The sequence below is a fragment of the Tursiops truncatus genome, chromosome 9 (genome assembly GCF_011762595.2).
Source record: "Tursiops truncatus isolate mTurTru1 chromosome 9, mTurTru1.mat.Y, whole genome shotgun sequence".
In the NCBI taxonomy this organism is placed as follows: Eukaryota; Metazoa; Chordata; class Mammalia; order Artiodactyla; family Delphinidae; genus Tursiops; species Tursiops truncatus.
The window spans coordinates 53,139,217-53,157,797 of record NC_047042.1 but is presented as its reverse complement, the minus strand read 5'-3'; the positions used below and the strand labels follow the sequence as shown (position 1 = coordinate 53,157,797).

General features: G+C 37.4%; 1 protein-coding gene across 1 annotated transcript; it reads right to left on the bottom strand.

Moving 5' to 3' along the window:
* Window positions 1-17,073: 17,073 nt before the first annotated feature.
* Window positions 17,074-18,054, bottom strand: TEX47 (testis expressed 47). Its single transcript, XM_004324900.4, has one exon. It carries the CDS (start codon window positions 17,962-17,964, stop codon window positions 17,203-17,205), a length of 762 nt encoding a protein of 253 aa, XP_004324948.1. The 5' UTR covers window positions 17,965-18,054; the 3' UTR covers window positions 17,074-17,202.
* Window positions 18,055-18,581: the final 527 nt, after the last annotated feature.

The following is an 18,581-nucleotide window of genomic DNA, read 5'->3' as shown; positions in this document are numbered from 1 at the left end:
CCTTAACAGTTTGGGTCATAAATCAAGGTATTGGCTTAAGCTAACATCATGGAAAAGATTATGTGGGGCTTGCTTTTCTTTTGTTTCTGCATTCCCTCACTTAACTGAATCCGATCTTTGGAACTCAGGGAAGGTCTATGAGACTAAAGCCTTTTTCTATAAACAGAAAGGCATATGTACCTGGGAGTGTCTCTTAGGATCCTGCTCGGTTTCAATCCCCCCTTTTCTTTGATACTTATCAATTTTGAGGGGAGCAGGTGTGGGACAAGAAAGGGAATAGGGGTTAATCATAAACTCGGCAGGGGAATTCGATTTTAGGGGGCAACTCAGTTTCAGAAATATGATAGAATAACCCAAAGTTTGAGCTGTAACATCAGAGCACACACATATTCTAAAGTCACTTTCTGGGCTTCCCTGGTGGTGCAGTGGTTAAGAATCTGCCTGCCAACACAGGGGATACGAGTTTGAGCCCTGGTCCGGGAAGATACCACATGCCGCAGAGCAACTAAGCCCATGCGCCAAAACTACTGAGCCTGCGCTCTAGAGCCCGTGCTGCACAGCAAGAGACGCTGCTGCAACGAGAAGCCCACGCACCACAAACGAAGAGTAGCCCCTGCTCGCCGCATCTAGAGAAAGCCCGCACGCAATAATGAAGACCCAATGCAGCCAAAAATAAATGAAAATAAACAAGTAAATAAAAAAGTATTTTAGCAAAAAAAAAATATTAAAAAAGTACTTTAGCAGCGTTTTAAAAAAATAGTCACTTTCTGTGCAGCTAGGTTTCTTCTAGAGATTAATGCAATTATTTATGTAACCCAGATGTTTATTGAGCAAACTTTCTTTTCCAGAACTTTACAAATAGTCACTTGAGGACCTTTACAGTATAAGACCATATCTGTGCCATTTGAAACTGGGTAGAGCTCTTTTCCTCTTGGGCCATGATTGGATATTTAATCTCACATAAGCGGACAGATTCCTTCCTTGAAACCAGAATAAACCAGTGGTCTTCCTTTTAATAAAAATTTTAGAGTTTTAAAAGGGAATTTTACTTGACCCTGCAAATTCACTAACAACTCAGCACCCAAGCTTTTAGAAATGTTGTGTGTACTTGGTCTATTTTCTCACCCAACACTCACTGCTCAGCCTGCTGCATCCTGCTTTTGCCTCCACTACTCTATGTAAGTCGCTCCAAGTCACCAAAGACCTCCTTGTCATAAAATATACTTTTTAGTCCTTTTCTGACTTGACTTTGAGACAGCAGTTGATGCTGATGAGTACTTTCTTCTTTAGCAAATGTTCTTCTCCATGACACTACCCTCTTCTTTGGTCTGCTTCTGGACAGTTTAACTAAGGACATCTTAGAATTCTTTGTGGGTCCATGTTCTGCCCTTTGCATTCCCCAGGGTTTTAAAGTAGGCTCTCTTCCCTTCCACTCCATATACTTGTGCCAGGTGATAGCATTACTCTTGAATGCTATCGTTGTCTAGGGTGATTTTCAAGTCACCATCTCTATGCCAGACCCATCTTCTGAGCTTCAGGGCAATATATCTACTACTCTTATTGAGAGTTTAACATTGATGTTTCTCATAAACCTCAAATTCCGCATATTCAGAATGGAAAACTTCATCTCTCTCCCTGTGTAACTCCAGCCTGCTGCTCTTCCAGTGTTGTTGTCTCAGGGCACAACACCACTGCCTGCCAATTGCTCTGTCCTTGACCCTTTTCTCTTCTTCACACTTTCTGCTTTCAAACACCAAGATATCTGAACTATCTCTTGATTTTTGCCATCTCTTCTATTCTTGTTGCCATGATTTTTGCACAGACTTCCTATCATCTCTTTCCCTGATTACTGTAATAGCCTCCGAAATAGCATACCTATCCTGTCTAGTTACCTAGTTCTCGTTCAATCTCTTCTCTCAGTTCAAAATGGTCCTTCTATGATGCATGTCTAATCAGGGTCCTTCTCTGATTAAAACACGTCTGTGTCCTGCTTCACTTGAGAAGTCATTGTACTTATGTAACTGTAAGTGTCTGCATAATCTGGTCCCATGCCTAACTACTATCCAGTCTCATCTCTTATGATTTCCCTTTGTATTTCAGGTCCTGCCTTACTGAAATTCTTTCTGTTCTTCTAGCACAGTATGGCTCTTCTTGCCTTTAGGTTTTAGAACACCCCTCTGCTAGGGTGTGTGTGTATATATATATACATATATATGTATATATATATATACACACACATATATACACATATATACATATATGTATATTTATGTGTGTGTATATATATATATATATATATATATATATATATATGTCTCCTCTGCTAGGAACACTCCCCTCCTATTCCTTGCCTTTTATTTGGCTCACCTCTATTTAACTTTCAGAAATCCTTGTGTCTTTCTCCCCTCAGAGGCTTCCCCTAATCCTCTAAACTAGGTAAAGTTAGGAAACCATTGCAATTTGTATATCCACAATGATAACAATTATCATAATTGTTTCATTTTCTTTTATGTGTCTGGGGTAGAGGGAGACAGAGACTGCATACTCTCCAAGGTAGAAATGATGTTTATTTGCACCCCTGAGCCCCCATGCCTGACAAAGTGCCTGACACAGTTTTTCAGTTCATACTTGCTGAATGACAAAATGCAGAGAGAGAGAATAAAATTCAATGTATGAGAAAAGGAAGAGGCAAGTCATTTCAGTATAATGCCAAAGGACAGCTTTTCACCTAAATTTTTATTGCAAATGGAATAAATGATGTACCAGTAGATTTGGAAGGGGGCCCTATGGAACCGTTTATATGTTTATGGCTTACCTGGCTCCTAACACATGACTGTACCTATAGAACTCAATCAATAATTATTGAATTAAATGTTTTGAATGACTTTTATTTGACTAAGGGAAGGAATTAAGCTTAATAAGTGCTGTTGATTTTATGTTTGACTCCACTGAATACAGATATAAGATTCAGGGGAGCTGTGGTGGTGAATATTAGACTCAGGGTAATGTTTGGGATAATTTCTCTTTCAGCTTATTTTTTTTAAATTTATCAAACTGCTTTCTTTCACTTTTCTTTCCTAGAAGTTACTTACTTATATGGGAAAATATATATTAGTACTTAGCCATTTCAACAAAGTATGAGATTTAGTATAATGCATATGCTCTAAAGCTCATCCAAAGATATTGATCATCGAAATATCAAACAAAGATAGTTCCAATCTGATGTAGCTATAATATGTCAGTAATTAAAAGGACAATATTTTCCTACAAACCCCATACTCCTTGTATATTTTCAACCTCAGGAATGGTACCATCTTGTTGAAAAAGCTAGAAAACTAATGTATTTGACACTTTTCTCTCTCTCATAACCCAGGTTCCTTTACCTCCTGATTATGTCTCAAATTGGTCCCCTAGATCTATTTCTACCGTCGTTAATCTAGTCCAAGCTCTTATCATCTCCTGCCAGAAGACTTGTGACAACTTACTAAGGAACCTATCTGCACCAGCGTGTCCCCTGCCAGCCCATTCTCAACTCGGCAGCCAAACCAATCTGATTATGCTGTGCTTAAAATCTTCAGTGGCTTCTCATCAGCCTTACAGAAAAGTGCCCCCCTCTTCACTGTTTTTCTGACACAGTGCTACCAAACTTGATATTTAGATGTCATGATCTCGTGTATCAATTCCTGGCTTTTCAGTTTCCCATCCATCTTTTCACTGAAATGGATGCAACCAAGATAGTTTTTTTTAAAGGAAAATGTTGGTATTTCCTAACAAATACTCTCCAATAGGGTAGATTAGTCATCCATTCAGACATTAGACTTCACAATTTTAATAAAAAATACCTAATCCTATCTGACTGCCTGACTATGAGTTAACATAGTCTTTCCTTTTGGCCACGTTTTTGGTAAGTTCAGGGCTCATGGGCTTCTTTTATGATGCTTGTAGATTCTACGATGTAGATGAGCAGAGACCCCCAAAGGAATAAATCATTTGTTCAAGGGCACATAATGAGAGTACGTAACAAAGGTCAGTCATCTCGCATCAATGTTCTTTTCACTTTTTTCATTTAGATTTTGGCTGGAATAGGGTATGTGTTCAAGAATTGTCACTGTGTAGTATAGAAAGTGAAGAATCAAAGAATTAAAATGCTACAAGGTGTGAAGTTTTTAATCTGTGGTAAAATACACCTTCTTGTCGAGTACTCTAATATTTTTGCTTTCCAAAGGCAAAGTAGCCTATAAACTGGGAAGAGAGGGAGGAGAAAGGTGAGACTTGAATCAGAGAGATCCCTGAGTGGAGGAGATGATTACATTAGTGTGCATTTTGGTAAAATGTAAATATGTTCAATACTCAGACATTTGTTTCTTCCTTCATAAATCAAAGCTTTATATTTAATGCATTGTTTTAAAAATAGTGTCCTTAAAAATGGCTTAGTATTTTAAAAACAGATCAGAAATGTGAACTACATAATTAAAATGGAATCAAATTTACACTTTTATAACCTAAGCAAATATAGAAAATAAATTGTAGTCTTATCAAGCATATATCTCAAAGAACAGATAACTATGGCTAGTGAAACAAGGACTTAAAGAACATAAAAAGAAAGCACCTTTAAGTATGGAATAAAGGTTGTATACCTTATAAGTAGCTTATTCAGAAAGAGTATTTTTAATCCAGTGAATTGGGAATGAGCTCCTGTACTTGGTTCAGTGAGTAGTATTATATAAATGCAAAAGTTTGACTGAATCACTCCCAGAATATATTCCTGGTATCCTTCCAAATTCGGGTGGAAGAAATTATTACGTGGGTAGAACTGAAGATTTCAGAGAAGGTGCAACCATTATATTTTGACTTGCTATTTTAGAGAGCTTCAGAGACAATGGCCAAACCCTGATCAGTCAGATATGAATATTTTAATGCATTGAAACTTCATAACCATTTTGAAAAGGTAAAATTAACCTTATGGAGAAATTCTTGCAGCTATTTTAAATGACTCGTTTTAAAAATGAGGCACTAAAGATACAAATACCAAAAAATTCCCATGGTAATTGCTTACAAGTTGCTGGGAAATGAGTATAAAAATAAACAGCAGCAATAAGACAGAAGATTTGCTAGATTGTGGTTGAGGACCATGTATGATGAGGACAGAAAAGGGTATCTTGAGTTTGCCAGGCTTCACGGAGGAAATAAGATTTGATCGATAAGGAGAATCTTTTTTTTTTTTTCCTATCACAGTAGCTTTATTTATTTATTTATTTAAACATCTTTATTGGAGTATAACTGTTTTACACAATGGTGTGTTAGTTTCTGCTTTATAACAAAGTGAATCAGCTATACATATACATATGTCCCCATATCTCCTTCCTCTTGCGTCTCCTTCCCACCCTCCCTATCCCACCCCTCTAGGTGATCAAAAGCACCGAGCTGATCTACCTGTGCTTTCTGGCTGCTTTTAACTAGCTATCTATTTTATTTATTTATTTATTTATTTTTAAATTTATTGGAGTATAGTTGATTTACAATGTTGTGTTAGTTTCAGGTGTACAGCAAGTGGATCAGTTATAGATATACATCTATCCAACATTTTTGGCAAATGAAAAAAAATGATAATATTAGGAGAAATTAGGGAGTTCCTCCTTTTTCTTTTTTTTTTTAACTTTTGAAGAAGAATATTCTTTTATTTTCTCTTCTTGTGCCAATGCTCTTCTCTCTTTTATTTAATTTAATTTTTAAATTTTATTTATTTTTTTATACAGCACATTCTTATTAGTCATTAATTTTATACACATCAGTGTATACATGTCAATCCCAATCACCCAATTCATCACACCACCACCACCACTCCCCCGCTGCTTTCCTGCTTGGTGTCCATACGTTTGTTCTCTACGTCTGTTTCTCAGTTTCTGCCCTGCAAACCGGTTCATCTGTACCATTTTTCTAGGTTCCATATATATGCGTTAATATACGATATTTGTTTTTCTCTTTCTAACTTACTTCACGCTGTATGACAGTCTCTAGATCCACCCACGTATGTACCACATCTTCTTTACCCATTCGTCTGTCAATGGGCATTTAGGTTGCTTCCATGACCTGGCTATTATAAATAGTGCTGCAATGAACATTGGGGTGCATGTGTCTTTTTGAATTATCATTTTCTCTGGGTATATGCCCAGTAGTGGGATTGCTGGATCATATGGTAGTTCTATTTGTAGTTTTAAGGAACCTCCATATGGTTCTCCATAGTGGCTGTATCAATTTACATTCCCATGAACAGTGCAAGAGGGTTCCCTTTTCTCCACACCCTCTCCAGCATTTGTTGTTTGTAGATTTTCTGATGATGCCCATTCTAACTGGTGTGAGGAGATACCTCATTGTAGTTTTGATTTGCATTTCTCTGGTAATTAGCAATGTTGAGCACCTTTTCATGTGCTTCTTGACCATCTGTATGTCTTTGGAGAAATGCCTATTTAGGTCTTCTGCCCACTTTTGGATTGGGTTGTTTGTTTTTTTAATATTGAGCTGCATATATATTTTGGAGATTAATCCTTTGTCCATTGATTCTTTTGCAAATATTTTCTCCCATTCTGAGGGTTGTCTTTTCGTCTTGTTTATGGTTTCCTTTGCTGTTCAAAAGCTTTGAAGTTTCATTAGGTCCCATTTGTTTATTTTTGTTTTTATTTCCATTACTCTAGGAGGTGGATCAAAACAGATCTTGCTCTCATTTATGTCAAACAGTGTTCTTCCTATGTTTTCCTCTAAGAGTTTTATAGTGTCCGGTCTTACATTCAGGTCTTTAATGCATTTTGAGGTTTTTTTTTGTGTATGGTGTTAGGCAGTGTTCTAATTTCATTCTTTTACATGTAGCTCTCCAGTTTTCCCAGCACCACTTACTGAAGAGACTGTCTTTTCTCCATTGTATATCCTTGCCTCCTTTGTTATAGATTAGTTGACCATAGGTGTGTGGGTTTATCTCTGGGCTTTCTATCTTGTTCCATTGATCTGTGTTTCTCTTTTTGTGCCAGTACCATATTGTCTTGATTACTATAGCTTTGTAGTATAGTCTGAAGTCACAAAGTCTGATTCCTCCAGCTCCGTTTCTTTTGATTCCTCCAGCTCCGTTTCTTTCCCTCAAGACTGCTTTGGCTATTCGAGGTCTTTTGTGTCTCCATATAAATTTTTAGATATTTTGTTCTACTTCCGTAAAAAGTGCCACTGGTAATTTGATAGGGATTGCATTGAATCTGTAGATTGCTTTGGGTAGTGTAGTCATCTGTTGGTATCATCTTTAAATTCTTTCATCAGTGTCTTACAGTTTTCTGCATACATGTCTTTTGTCTCCCTAGGTAAGTTTATTCCCAGGTATTTTATTCTTTTGTTGCAATGGTAAATGGGAGTGTTTCCTTAATTTCTCCTTTGGATTTTTCATCATTAGTGTATAGGAATGCAAGAGGTTTCTGTGCATTAATTTTGTATCCTGAAACTTTACCAAATTCATTGATTAGCTCTAGTAGCTTTCTGGTGGCATCTTTAGGATTCTCTATGTATAGTATCATGTCATCTGCAAACAGTGACAGTTTTACTTCTTCTTTTCCAATTTGTATTATTTTTATTTCTTTTTCTTCTCTGATTGCCATGGCTAGGACTTCCAAAACTATGTTGAAAAATAGTGGTGAGAGTGGACATCCTTTTCTTGCTCCTGATCTTAGAGTGAATGCTTTCAGTTTTTCACCATTGAGAATGATGTTTGCTCTAGGTTTGTCATATATGGCCTTTATTATGTTGAGGTAGGTTGCCTCTATGCCCAATTTCTGAAGAATTTTTATCATAAATGGGTATTGAATTTTGTCAAAAGCTTTTCCTACATCTACTGATATGATCATATGTTTTTTTCTTCTTCAACTTGTTAATATGGTGTATCCCACTGATTGATCTACATATATTGAAGAATCCTTGCATCCCTGGGATAAATCCCACTTGATCATGGTGTATGATCCTTTTAATGTGTTGTTGGATTTTTTTGGCTAGTATTTTTTTTTTTTTGCAGTACGCGGGCCTCTCACTGCTGTGGCCTCTCCTGTTGCGGAGCACAGGCTCCGGACGTGCAGGCTCAGCGGCCATGGCTCACGGGCCTAGCCGCTCCGTGGCTTATGGGATCCTCCCGGACCAGGGCACAAACCCATGTCCCCTGCATTGGCAGGCGGACTCTCAACCATTGCGCCACCAGGGAAGCCCCTGTTGGCTAGTATTTTGTTGAGGATTTTTGCATCTATGTTCATCAGTGATATTGGTCTGTAGCTTTCTTTTTTTGTGACATCTTTGTCTGGTTTTGATATCAGGGTGATGGCAGCCTCATAGAATGAGTTTGGGAGTGTTCCTTCCTCTTCAGTTTTTTGGAAGCGTTTGAGAAGGATGGGTGTTAGCTCTTCTCTAAATGTTTGATAGAATTCACCTGTGAAGCCATCTGGTCCTGGACTTTTGTTTCTTAGAAGATTTTTCATCCAGTTTCAATTTCATTACTTGTGATTGGTCTGTTCATATTTTCTATTTCTTCCTGGTTCAGTCTTGGAAGGTTACACCTTTCTATAAAATTGTCCGTTTCTTCCAGTTTGTCCATTGTATTGGCATGCAGTTGCTTGTAGTAGTCTCTTAGGATGCTTTGTATTTCTGCGGGGTCTGTTGTAACTGTTCCTTTTTCATTTCTAATTTTATTGCTTTGAGTCCTCTCCCTCTTTTTCTTGATGAGTCTGGCTAATGGTTTATCAATTTTGTTTACCTTCTCAAAGAACCAGCCTTTAGTTTTATTGATCTTTGCTATTGTTTTCTTTGTTTCTACTTCATTTATTTCTACTCTGATCTTTATGATTTCTTTCCTCTGCTAACTTTTTGTTTTGTTTGTTCTTCTTTCTCTAGTTCCTTTAGGTGTAAAGTTTGATTGTTTATTTGAGATTTTTCTTGTTTATTGAGGTAGGCTTGTATAGCTATAAACTTCCCTCTTAGAACTGCTTTTGCTGCATCCCATAGGTTTTGGATCGTCGTGTTTTCTTTGTCATTTGTCTCTAGGTATTTTTTTATTTCCTCTTTGATTTCTTCAGTGATCTCTTGGTTATTTAATAATGTATTGTTTAGCCTCCATGTGTTTGAGTTTTTACGTTTTTTTCCCTGTAATTCATTTCTAATCTCATAGAGTTGTTGTCAGAAAAGATGCTTGATGTGATTTTAATTTTCTTAAATTTACTGAGGCTTGATTTGTGACTGAAGATGTGATCTATCCTGGAGAATGTTCCATGCGCACTTGAGAAGTGTAATCTGCTGTTTTTGGATGGAATGTCCTATAAATGTCAATTAAATCTATCTGGTCTATTGTGTCATTTAAAGCTCGTGTTTCCTTATTAATTTTCTGTCTGGATGATCTGTCCATTGGTGTAAGTGAGGTGTTAAAGTCCTCCACTATTATTGTGTTACTGTCAATTTCCTCTTTTATAGCTGTTAGCCGGTGCTTTATGTATTGAGGTGCTCCTATGTTGGGTGCATATATATTTATAATGTTATATCATCTTCTTGGCTTGATCTCTTGATCATTATGTAGTATCCTTCCTTTTCTCTTGTAACATTCTTTATTTTAAAGTCTATTTTATCTGATATGAGTATTGCTGCTCCAGCTTTCTTTTGATTTCCTTTTGCATGGAATATCTTTTTCCATCCCCTCACTTTCAGTCTGTATGTGTCCCTAGGTCTGAAGTGGGTCTCTTTAGACAGCATATATATGGGTCTTGTTTTTGTATCCATTCAGCAAGCCTGTGTCTTTTGGTTGGAGCATTTAATCCATTCACGTTTAAGGTAATTATCAATATGTATGTTCCTATGACCATTTTCTTAATTGTTTTGGGTTTGTTTTTGTAGGTCCTTTTCTTCTCATGTGTTTCACACTTAGAGAAGTTCCTTTAGCATTTGTTGTAGAGCTGGTTTGGCGGTGCTGAATTCTCTTAGCTTTTGCCTGTCTGTAAAGCTTTTGATTTCTCCATCAAGTCTAAATGAGATCCTTGCTGGTTAGAGTAATCTTAGTTGTAGGTTTTCCCTTTCATCACTTTAAATATGTCATGCCACTCCCTTCTGGCTTGTAGAGTTTCTGCTGAGAAATCAGCTGTTAACCTTATGGGAGTTCCCTTGTATGTTATTTGTCATTTTTCCCTTGCTGCTTTCAATAATTTTTCTTTGTCTTTAATTTTTGCCAATTTAATTACTATGTCTCTCGGTGTGTTTCTCCTTGGGTTTATCCTCTATGGGATTCTCTGTGCTTCCTGGACTTGGGTGGCTATTTCCTTTCCCATGTTAGGGAAGTTTTCGACTATAATCTCTTCAAATATTTTCTCTGGTCCTTTCTCTCTCTCTTCTTCTGGGAACCCTATAATGCGAATGTTGTTGCGTTTAATGTTGTCCCAGAGGTCTCTTAGGCTGTCTTCATTTCATTCTTTTTTCTTTATTCTGTTCCACAGCAGTGAATTCCACCATTCTGTCTTCCAGGTCTCTTATCTGTCCTTCTGCCTCTGTTTTTCTGCTATTGACTCCCTGTAGTGTAGTTTTCATTTCAGTTATTGTATTGTTCATCTCTGTTTGTTTGTTCTTTAATTCTTCTAGGTGTTTGTTAAACATTTCTTGCATCTTCTCGATCTTTTTTCTCCATCTCCATTCTTTTTCCGAGGTTCTGGTTCATCTTCACTATCATTATTCTGAATTCTTTTACTGGAAGGTTGCCTATCTCCACTTCATTTAGTTGTTTTTCTGGGGTTTTATCTTGTTCCTTCATGTGGTACATAGCTGTCTGCCTTTTCATCTTGTCTATCTTTCTGTGAATGTGGTTTTTGTTCCACAGGCTGCAGTTCTGTAGTTCTTCTTGCTTCTGCTCTCTGCCCTCTGGTGGATGAGGCTATCTAAGAGGCTTGTGCAACTTTCCTGATGGAGAGGGACTGGTGTTGGGTAGGGCTGACTGTTGCTCTGGTGGGCAGAGCTTAGTAAAACTTAATCCACTTGACTGCTGATGGGTGGGGCTGTGTTCTCTCCCTGTTGGTTGTTTGGCCTGAGGCAACCCAACACTGGAGACTACCTGGGCTCTTTGGTGGGGCTAATGGCAGTCTCTGGGAGGGCTCACACCAAGGAGTGCTTCCCAGAACTTATGCTGCCAGTTTCCTTGTCCCCATGGTGAGCCACAGCCACACGCTGCCTCTGCAGGAGACCCTCCAACACTAGCACGTAGGTCTGGTTCAGTCTCCCCTGGGGTCACTGCTCCTTCCCCTGGGTCCCAATGCGCACACTACTTTGTGTGTGCCCTCCAAGAGTGGAGTCTCTGTTTCCCCCATTTCTGTCGAAGTCCTGCAATCAAATCCCAGTAGCCTTCAAAGTCTGTTTCTCTCGGAATTCCTCCTCCTGTTGCTGGACCCCCAGGTTGGGAAGCCTGACATGGGGGTCAGAACCTTTACTCCAGTGGGTGGATTTCTGTGGTATAAGTGTTCTCCAGTCTGTGAGTCACCCACCCAGCAGTTACGGGATTGATTTTATTGTGATTGCGCCCCTCCTACCATCTCATTGTGGCTTCTCCTTTGTCTTCGGATGTGGGGTGTCTTTTTTGGTGAGTTCCAGTGTCTTCCTGTCGATGACTGTCCAGCAGCTAGTTGTGATTCTGGTGTTCTCATGAGAGAGAGTGAGAACACGTCCTTCTACTCTGTCATCTTGGTTTAGGGCCCTCCATAAGGAGAATCTTGCTAAGAGAAATGAGGAAGGAAGTTAAAGGTATAAAGGCATAAAAGCATGAAAGTATTGGGAAATCATTAGAGAACAAAGTGTGAGAAAGGGAATGATGAGTACAGATGAGGGTGGGTAGCTTAGTAAGCAAGAATCAGAGAATCAAGGCTTTGCAGATCATGATAGAACTTTGCTTTTTATATGGAAGATGAAATGAAAGCCACTGAAGAATTTTGATCAGAGGAATAACATTTATTAGTGTTCACTGTGTGCTAGGATCTTGCCACCATTATTTCATGCAGTGTCCATAACCAGTCTTATAGATACTGTTAATCACACTTATTTTGTAGATGAGGAAACTGAGGTGCAGAAGGTTAAAGAAACAGATTGCATCTCTACAGACTTTCAGAACCAGGTTTCAGTACAGCAATTTGATACCATAGGTGACTCTCTTACATCTTTTGCTATACTGCCTTTAACTTTGATAGACATATTACATAGACTAGAAAGACAGAGAGGCGGAAGAGAAGATTAGAGTGAGGGAGATCCCTAAGAATGGCACAAAAACAAGGCCAGACACTAGAAACACTTACTGTGGAAAATGAGTGGGGCCTGGATTGATTGGCTGTCAGTGAAATAAAAAGGAAGGGAGGAAATTAGGACAACATTCAAGTTCCGACTTGGCAACTGTGTGGAGAGTGGTCCATTTTACAGCAACGGGGAGTGCAGGTGGGGGAGCAGATTAAAGGGATAGTAGAGGCAAGGAATGATTCTTTCTATCCAGGACTCTTGCAGATGGAGGTGCCTGTGGAAATCCAGTCGGGTGTCTTGAAAAGGCATTATGGGAGGACTGGAGCACAGAAGGTGTTTGGCGTAGTAGTGAAGAGAGCACTTAGAGTTAAATCCAGACCCCTAACCATGACTACAGTTAACTATTTAAAGTGATGAAGTGGAAATAGGGGACTAGTGTTACCAACTCTTGCTTTTACTGTTGGCAAAGCACTTAATGTCTTTTTCTGCACAACAGTGTGGCTGAGGGGGCAGGCAGGTAGAACAGACATTTGATAGGTACCTTTGGGGCTTCTCTTTATATTTTCTTAAAAACTATGCTCTGTATTTATTGTGTAAATCGTATCAGCAGGTAATCTGGAAATTTACATAATTGACCACAAGGGGGAGAACTCTAATTCTACATTAAGTCACTTACTAACAACATGAAATATTCTAAAAGTACTTGCTATATTCAGTCGTTGTTAAGCTGTCCCATTTCCACTTCCTCATGGAAGCTGGGGGAATTCTGTGCTAGAGATAGGTTTCACTGAATTGAAATGCTGTTTTGTCGTGCTAAAGTTATGATAAAGTCACTAAATGTAAGAATCTGTTTGTACTAACCAATGATTCTCCAGGAAGGAATTCAGATGCTTCTTTAATTAAAATGAAGACAGTAGCGCTTCCCTGGTGGCTTGAGAGTCCACCTGCCGATGCAGGGGACACAGGTTCGTGCCCCGGTCCGGGAAGATCCCACATGCCGTGGAGCGGCTGGGCCTGTGAGCCATGGACGCTGAGCCTGCGCGTCCGGAGCCTGTGCTCCTCAACGGGAGAGGCCACAGCAGTGAGAGTCCCGCGTGCCGCAAAAAAAAAAAAAAAAAGAAAAAAAAAGAATGAAGACAGTACAAATCTTAAAATTCACCCCAGGAGGGTTTTTCCCTCCAAATAACATTATTTCAGTTGTCCTTCAAGAAAACTATAACCTTCCTGGAAGTCCTTGGTTACACTGAAACAAGAACAAGATTGTCAGCATGTCAGTCTATTGTAGAAGATATCAGTATCAAAACAAAAGGATGGGAATGGTGCTGGCCATGCCACTTAAATGTCGTATGTTCCTCAGATATATATGAGTATATGTTATATGGTCATTGTTATATGAACAGTGAATGTTGTATGTTCAGTGTTTAAATGCTCATTTTCTATTTGGTTTAACTTCTGTGCTCTGGTTTTATGTAAAGTTTCATTGTAAGAAAACTATAACCCTCATTGGGGTGAGAATTACCTTTTGAGGCTTCCTAACGCTCGAGTCACATTTTTGGACTTCATCAAATTAAATTACATTTGTCAGGTATGAATATAGTATTTCTGCATTTTATCTATATACCGAAACAGACACAGCTAAATGAGTGTTGTCCCCTTTAAAGATGTGATATTGGTAAGCTCTGTAGGACTCTTAATAACACAACTGTTACTGGAAACATATCTGTATTTCCTCTTAGAGGCAGTGTCACACTCTTTTAATATGTTCAGTGACAGCAGATCTTCCTTTGAGAGTGAGTATAATATTTAAAAATAAACCTTTCTATGAATGAAGTTTGAATATTAAGGTCACCAATCAAATTGCAATATATATTATTTGGGGTTCAGAAAACTAGATGTAACTAAAATATTTTAACTCCCTTTGATTTATAAACCTCCTTAATTTATCTGCCATTAATGAGTCACAAAATGTTTTTAGCAGTGATGCTGTCACTGAAATAAATATAAACTCTCCTAAGGTGACTACTTGCATTTGAATAAACTCATTCTAGAGTGTCATTTAAATAAAAAAATAAATAAGTAGTTTATTTATGCTTACTTTGTGCTTATTTTCCAATTATTTGCACAATTCATGCTTCAGGAATCCTTTAAATGTAAAGTAACAGTCTACTAAGTAAATCAGTGTTTTCATTTAGATATTTTCTATAACTTCTTCGAAAAATGACTGAGGTTTTTTTATGTTTTTTTTTTCCTTTGGCCAATGAATTAATTTTCTATCAGTATTTCTCACACCAGAAAGTATTATAGACCAATAGAAGTTCTATGCTAGGCAGTGTGGAGGACACACGTCTTACTTCTGCTTGTATATCCAGTGCTTGGTGCCCTGGTAAATATTTACTGGTAGATATTTAGAAAATATTAGTTGCATAGATGAATGAATAAATAAATGATATGTACATATATCAATAAAATGTACATACAAAATTATTCTTGTTATATATTAGTGCTCCAGACTGCTGCATGAACATTCACCCAAAACTTAGTAGCTTGAATCAACAACAATAATTTTTGCTGTTCACAGATCTGCAGTTTAGGCAGGGTTCAGTGGGAGCAGCTCATCTGTACTCTACTCCTCCACATGGTGTCAGTTGGTCTGGCTTGAAATCCAGGGTTGGCTGGGAGGCTAGAGCCTGGAGTCACCTGAAGGTTCACTCAGTCACATGTCCAGTGGTGATGCTGGCTGTTGCCTGGGAGTTCGGCTGGGGGTGTCATCTGGAAACCTGCTTGGATTGCTCATAGCATATTGTCTAGGTTCCATTCAAGTGATCAAGGCAAAGTGCAAGGCATTTTTATGACCTTGGAGGTCACATTGGATCACTTCTGTTGTAGTGTTCATCTAGGCAGTCACAAAGAAAAGTCTGCCTGATTTCAAGGGGAGGGTATTTAGAACCCACCATGCGATGGGAGGTGTGTTGAGGTCACGTTGTAAGAAGAGCGTGTGGGATGGGATACATTGCAGTGGCCATTTTTGGAGAATATAATGTGCCGTACTTTTATATACTCAAATATGTAGTTTTACTTGTAAACTACTTCTATTCATTTTAACTTTAGAAAATATTGTTCCTAAACAAAATTTACCCCATTAAGTGGATTCCATCTGGTCCAATAAACATTTTTGGTTCATTTTCTCCTTCCTGCTTTTGCTCGTCTCTGTTCTCTTAAATATGCTCATCTGCCCTCCCAAACCTCTTCCTTACATACATTCAAAGACTGACTGAGGCTTACTCTCTTTCTCTTTCTTTTTTCCTTCCTTCCTTCCTTCCTTCCTTTCTTTCTATTTATTTCCTCCTCGTCTTCTTTTTTTTTTTTTGGTGGCCTGGAAAGCATTAACTCAACTCCACTCACTTTGTCACTAAACATTTACTATCAATGGGTGCCTTTTCAGTTCAAAGAGTAAATAGCACATTGCTGAATATGAGGCGTTTGATATTTATCAAACTGATAAAATGTTTGTAAATTATATACTCTTTCTTAATTGGAAGAATTTTAATTTTCTCTGAAATATCCTTTATGTTACTAAATTTAAATGAATGGAACTTCAAGTCAGCTTAAAGTGAAAAATGTCATTCTTTTTCTAAAACTATGTTACTAAATTAAAAAATAGGAATGGTCTTTCCTGAAATTTGATTCTAATATGGAACAAATTATGATATTATCTACATATGACAAATTTGAAGTACATACTGAGATGGTTCCCCCCCCAAAGAGACTGAAAATCAAATAAGCAATGAGAAATGAAGTTAAAATGATATAACAGTATTTCTTCTATTCATTCCAAAGTTGATTTCATAGGATATTGAAGCAATTTTGGATAAATATCATTGAAGTAGTAAAACATTAATGTTGCTTAATTGCTTGAACAAACTAGAAAAATTTAAATAGTGCGAAAAAAGCATTAATCTTGGGTAAAGGAAGGGAGAGACCAACTTGAAATAGGTCATATAGAAATTGCGTATAATTAATTGCTTTCTAGGAATTAAATTGAAGAAATAACCAATTTGTTTATCTTACATAGACTCATTTAGAAGTATGTTTCCCAAGTGAGGAGGGATCATGTCTTCTCTGGACCCTGACATATCCCTGTCATTTGGCAAGTGTCTGTCCTGTGAAGGGTGCTCAATAAATGACTTTGCATGAAATAATACAATTACAGTGCTTTCTGACAGTGTATTTTCTAGTCATTTCAAAAAGCTATTGTGTTCTTTAGCTTTATAATGTCCTCAGTATTCTTGATTATATCATCCAGAATATGTGAGCCTTGGTACTACTTTCAAATTTTAGGTTTTGTTTTCTGATTTCAGCGACCATACATAGCGAGATTACTCCCTTACTTTGTTCTTACAGTCTTTCCTGCATATTGCGACTATAATAATGATCATATCATACATCATATCATGCATCATATTTACTTTTACACATATTTGCCTCCAAGCTTAGGCTGCAAGCAACTCAAGCATTGTATATTTCCCCCAAATTTTGTACTCTCAGAACATAATACTGCGTGGTGACAGCTGCTCATTGATGGTTGAAAGAATGAATGAGAATCTGAATCACGTGTTTATCCTTTTTCATCTCTACTTTTCATTAAAAATTAAGTCATTTCATCAAAATGATGTTAACCTTGAGAACTTATTATGACCTTATTAAACCCCTTCATTATTGAAAATAATGTGTTGATCTTAATATTAGACCAGATAAATTTTCAAGTTTAACTCAGCATACTCTGTAAAGATTAGTCTATTACCCTTGTGTAGATTGCTGTGTTGTTTCTTTCCTTTTTTAAAGAGAAAAGTAACTTTAGAAATACTTTCCTTTTATTTAAGTAGCATACATTCCTTAAGAGATTTGACTACACTGAACACATCATCTCTCTTCATCCTAGAAGCTGGAAGGAGTGGGCCATACCACCTCAGAATCCAAGGTGACATGTATGGGTTTATTATACATGTTTATGAAAGTTTCTGGGTCCATTAATTCTGCAGAATTGCATATGTACTTTATTATTTGTTCTGGAAGGAGTAATTCAGGTGCAACTTGGTGCAAATTATCGCCTGGTCCTTTAGTGCCCACTTTCACAGTCTTAAAAAGATGGAGTACTAGTTTATGGGTTTGGATGAGAAATTCTGTCATGACCTCTTGTAGGGACAGTGACTGTGTCACATCATCAAGATACATAACTGGCGCTTTTATTACTGAAACATGCCATTGCATAAAGAGCCTTGTTGGTATATTGTGTACTGTGACTATAATTTTCATTCCTTGGATAAAAAATTCTGTTTCATCCTTTTCATGGCTAAGATAATCCAAAAGAATTTGGTAAAGAGTACCATTGGAGGACTCCAGGATATGCACAATGGAATTAGGATATATGAGCAATAATCCTGTCACTGCTTCTCCTGGGTGATGTTTCAAAATTGACTGAAACAATTGTTCATAGTATTCAGCAATATCTTTTTTTTCTATGTTTGCTGTTACCCTGGCCACTAGGAACATCCTATGAAGAAGGAATTTCTTTAGTTGTAGTTTTTGCTTTTCTTCCTGAAAATGCAAGTAATTACTACGTGGAACTTGTGGCATTAGAAGACATTCCAGTGGAAGATTCTTTTTGTTGGTCTTTCGGGTACGGGCTGAGAAGGACATGATGAGTCCTATTTATTCTTCTAGATGATTCCAGTTTTTAGCTTATTACAGTATTTACATTATTAGGCTACCTCTTCAGTGATGAACTCTGTTTCTTCAGGAAAAAAAAAAAGTTTACTCAGTTGATCAAATGCTTTCCAGTGTTATCAATAAACAATGTCTTTGAAATTAAAGAGAATGTTGAAACAAGAATCAATTTATAGAGTTTTGTTTTAAAGTTTACAATGAAATAACTAACACTCACATCCTAGGGAAAAAAACTCTTCAGTAAACTGGGGGGTAGGGAGAGATAGAACTTACTCTAGAATAAGTTTGTTATGTTGTTGTTTACATTATTATTTTCTTTTTTGATTGATAGGATTTTTTTTTCTCAGTGCCCATCCTTGAATCATACACACACCAACACACACACAAAGAGGAATGTATCTGCTGATACTCACTGACAGTAGCATTGATATTACATTAAAATGTCTTTTCATTTATGTAATGATGAATGCAGATTGTCCTTATTTGGTCAAATTTTTCTTAAAATGGTATTTTTATGATAATTCCCCAATTTCTTTTATAAATTTAACTAGTCAATAAATTTTTTAAAAATCTGGGGCTCTCTTAACTAC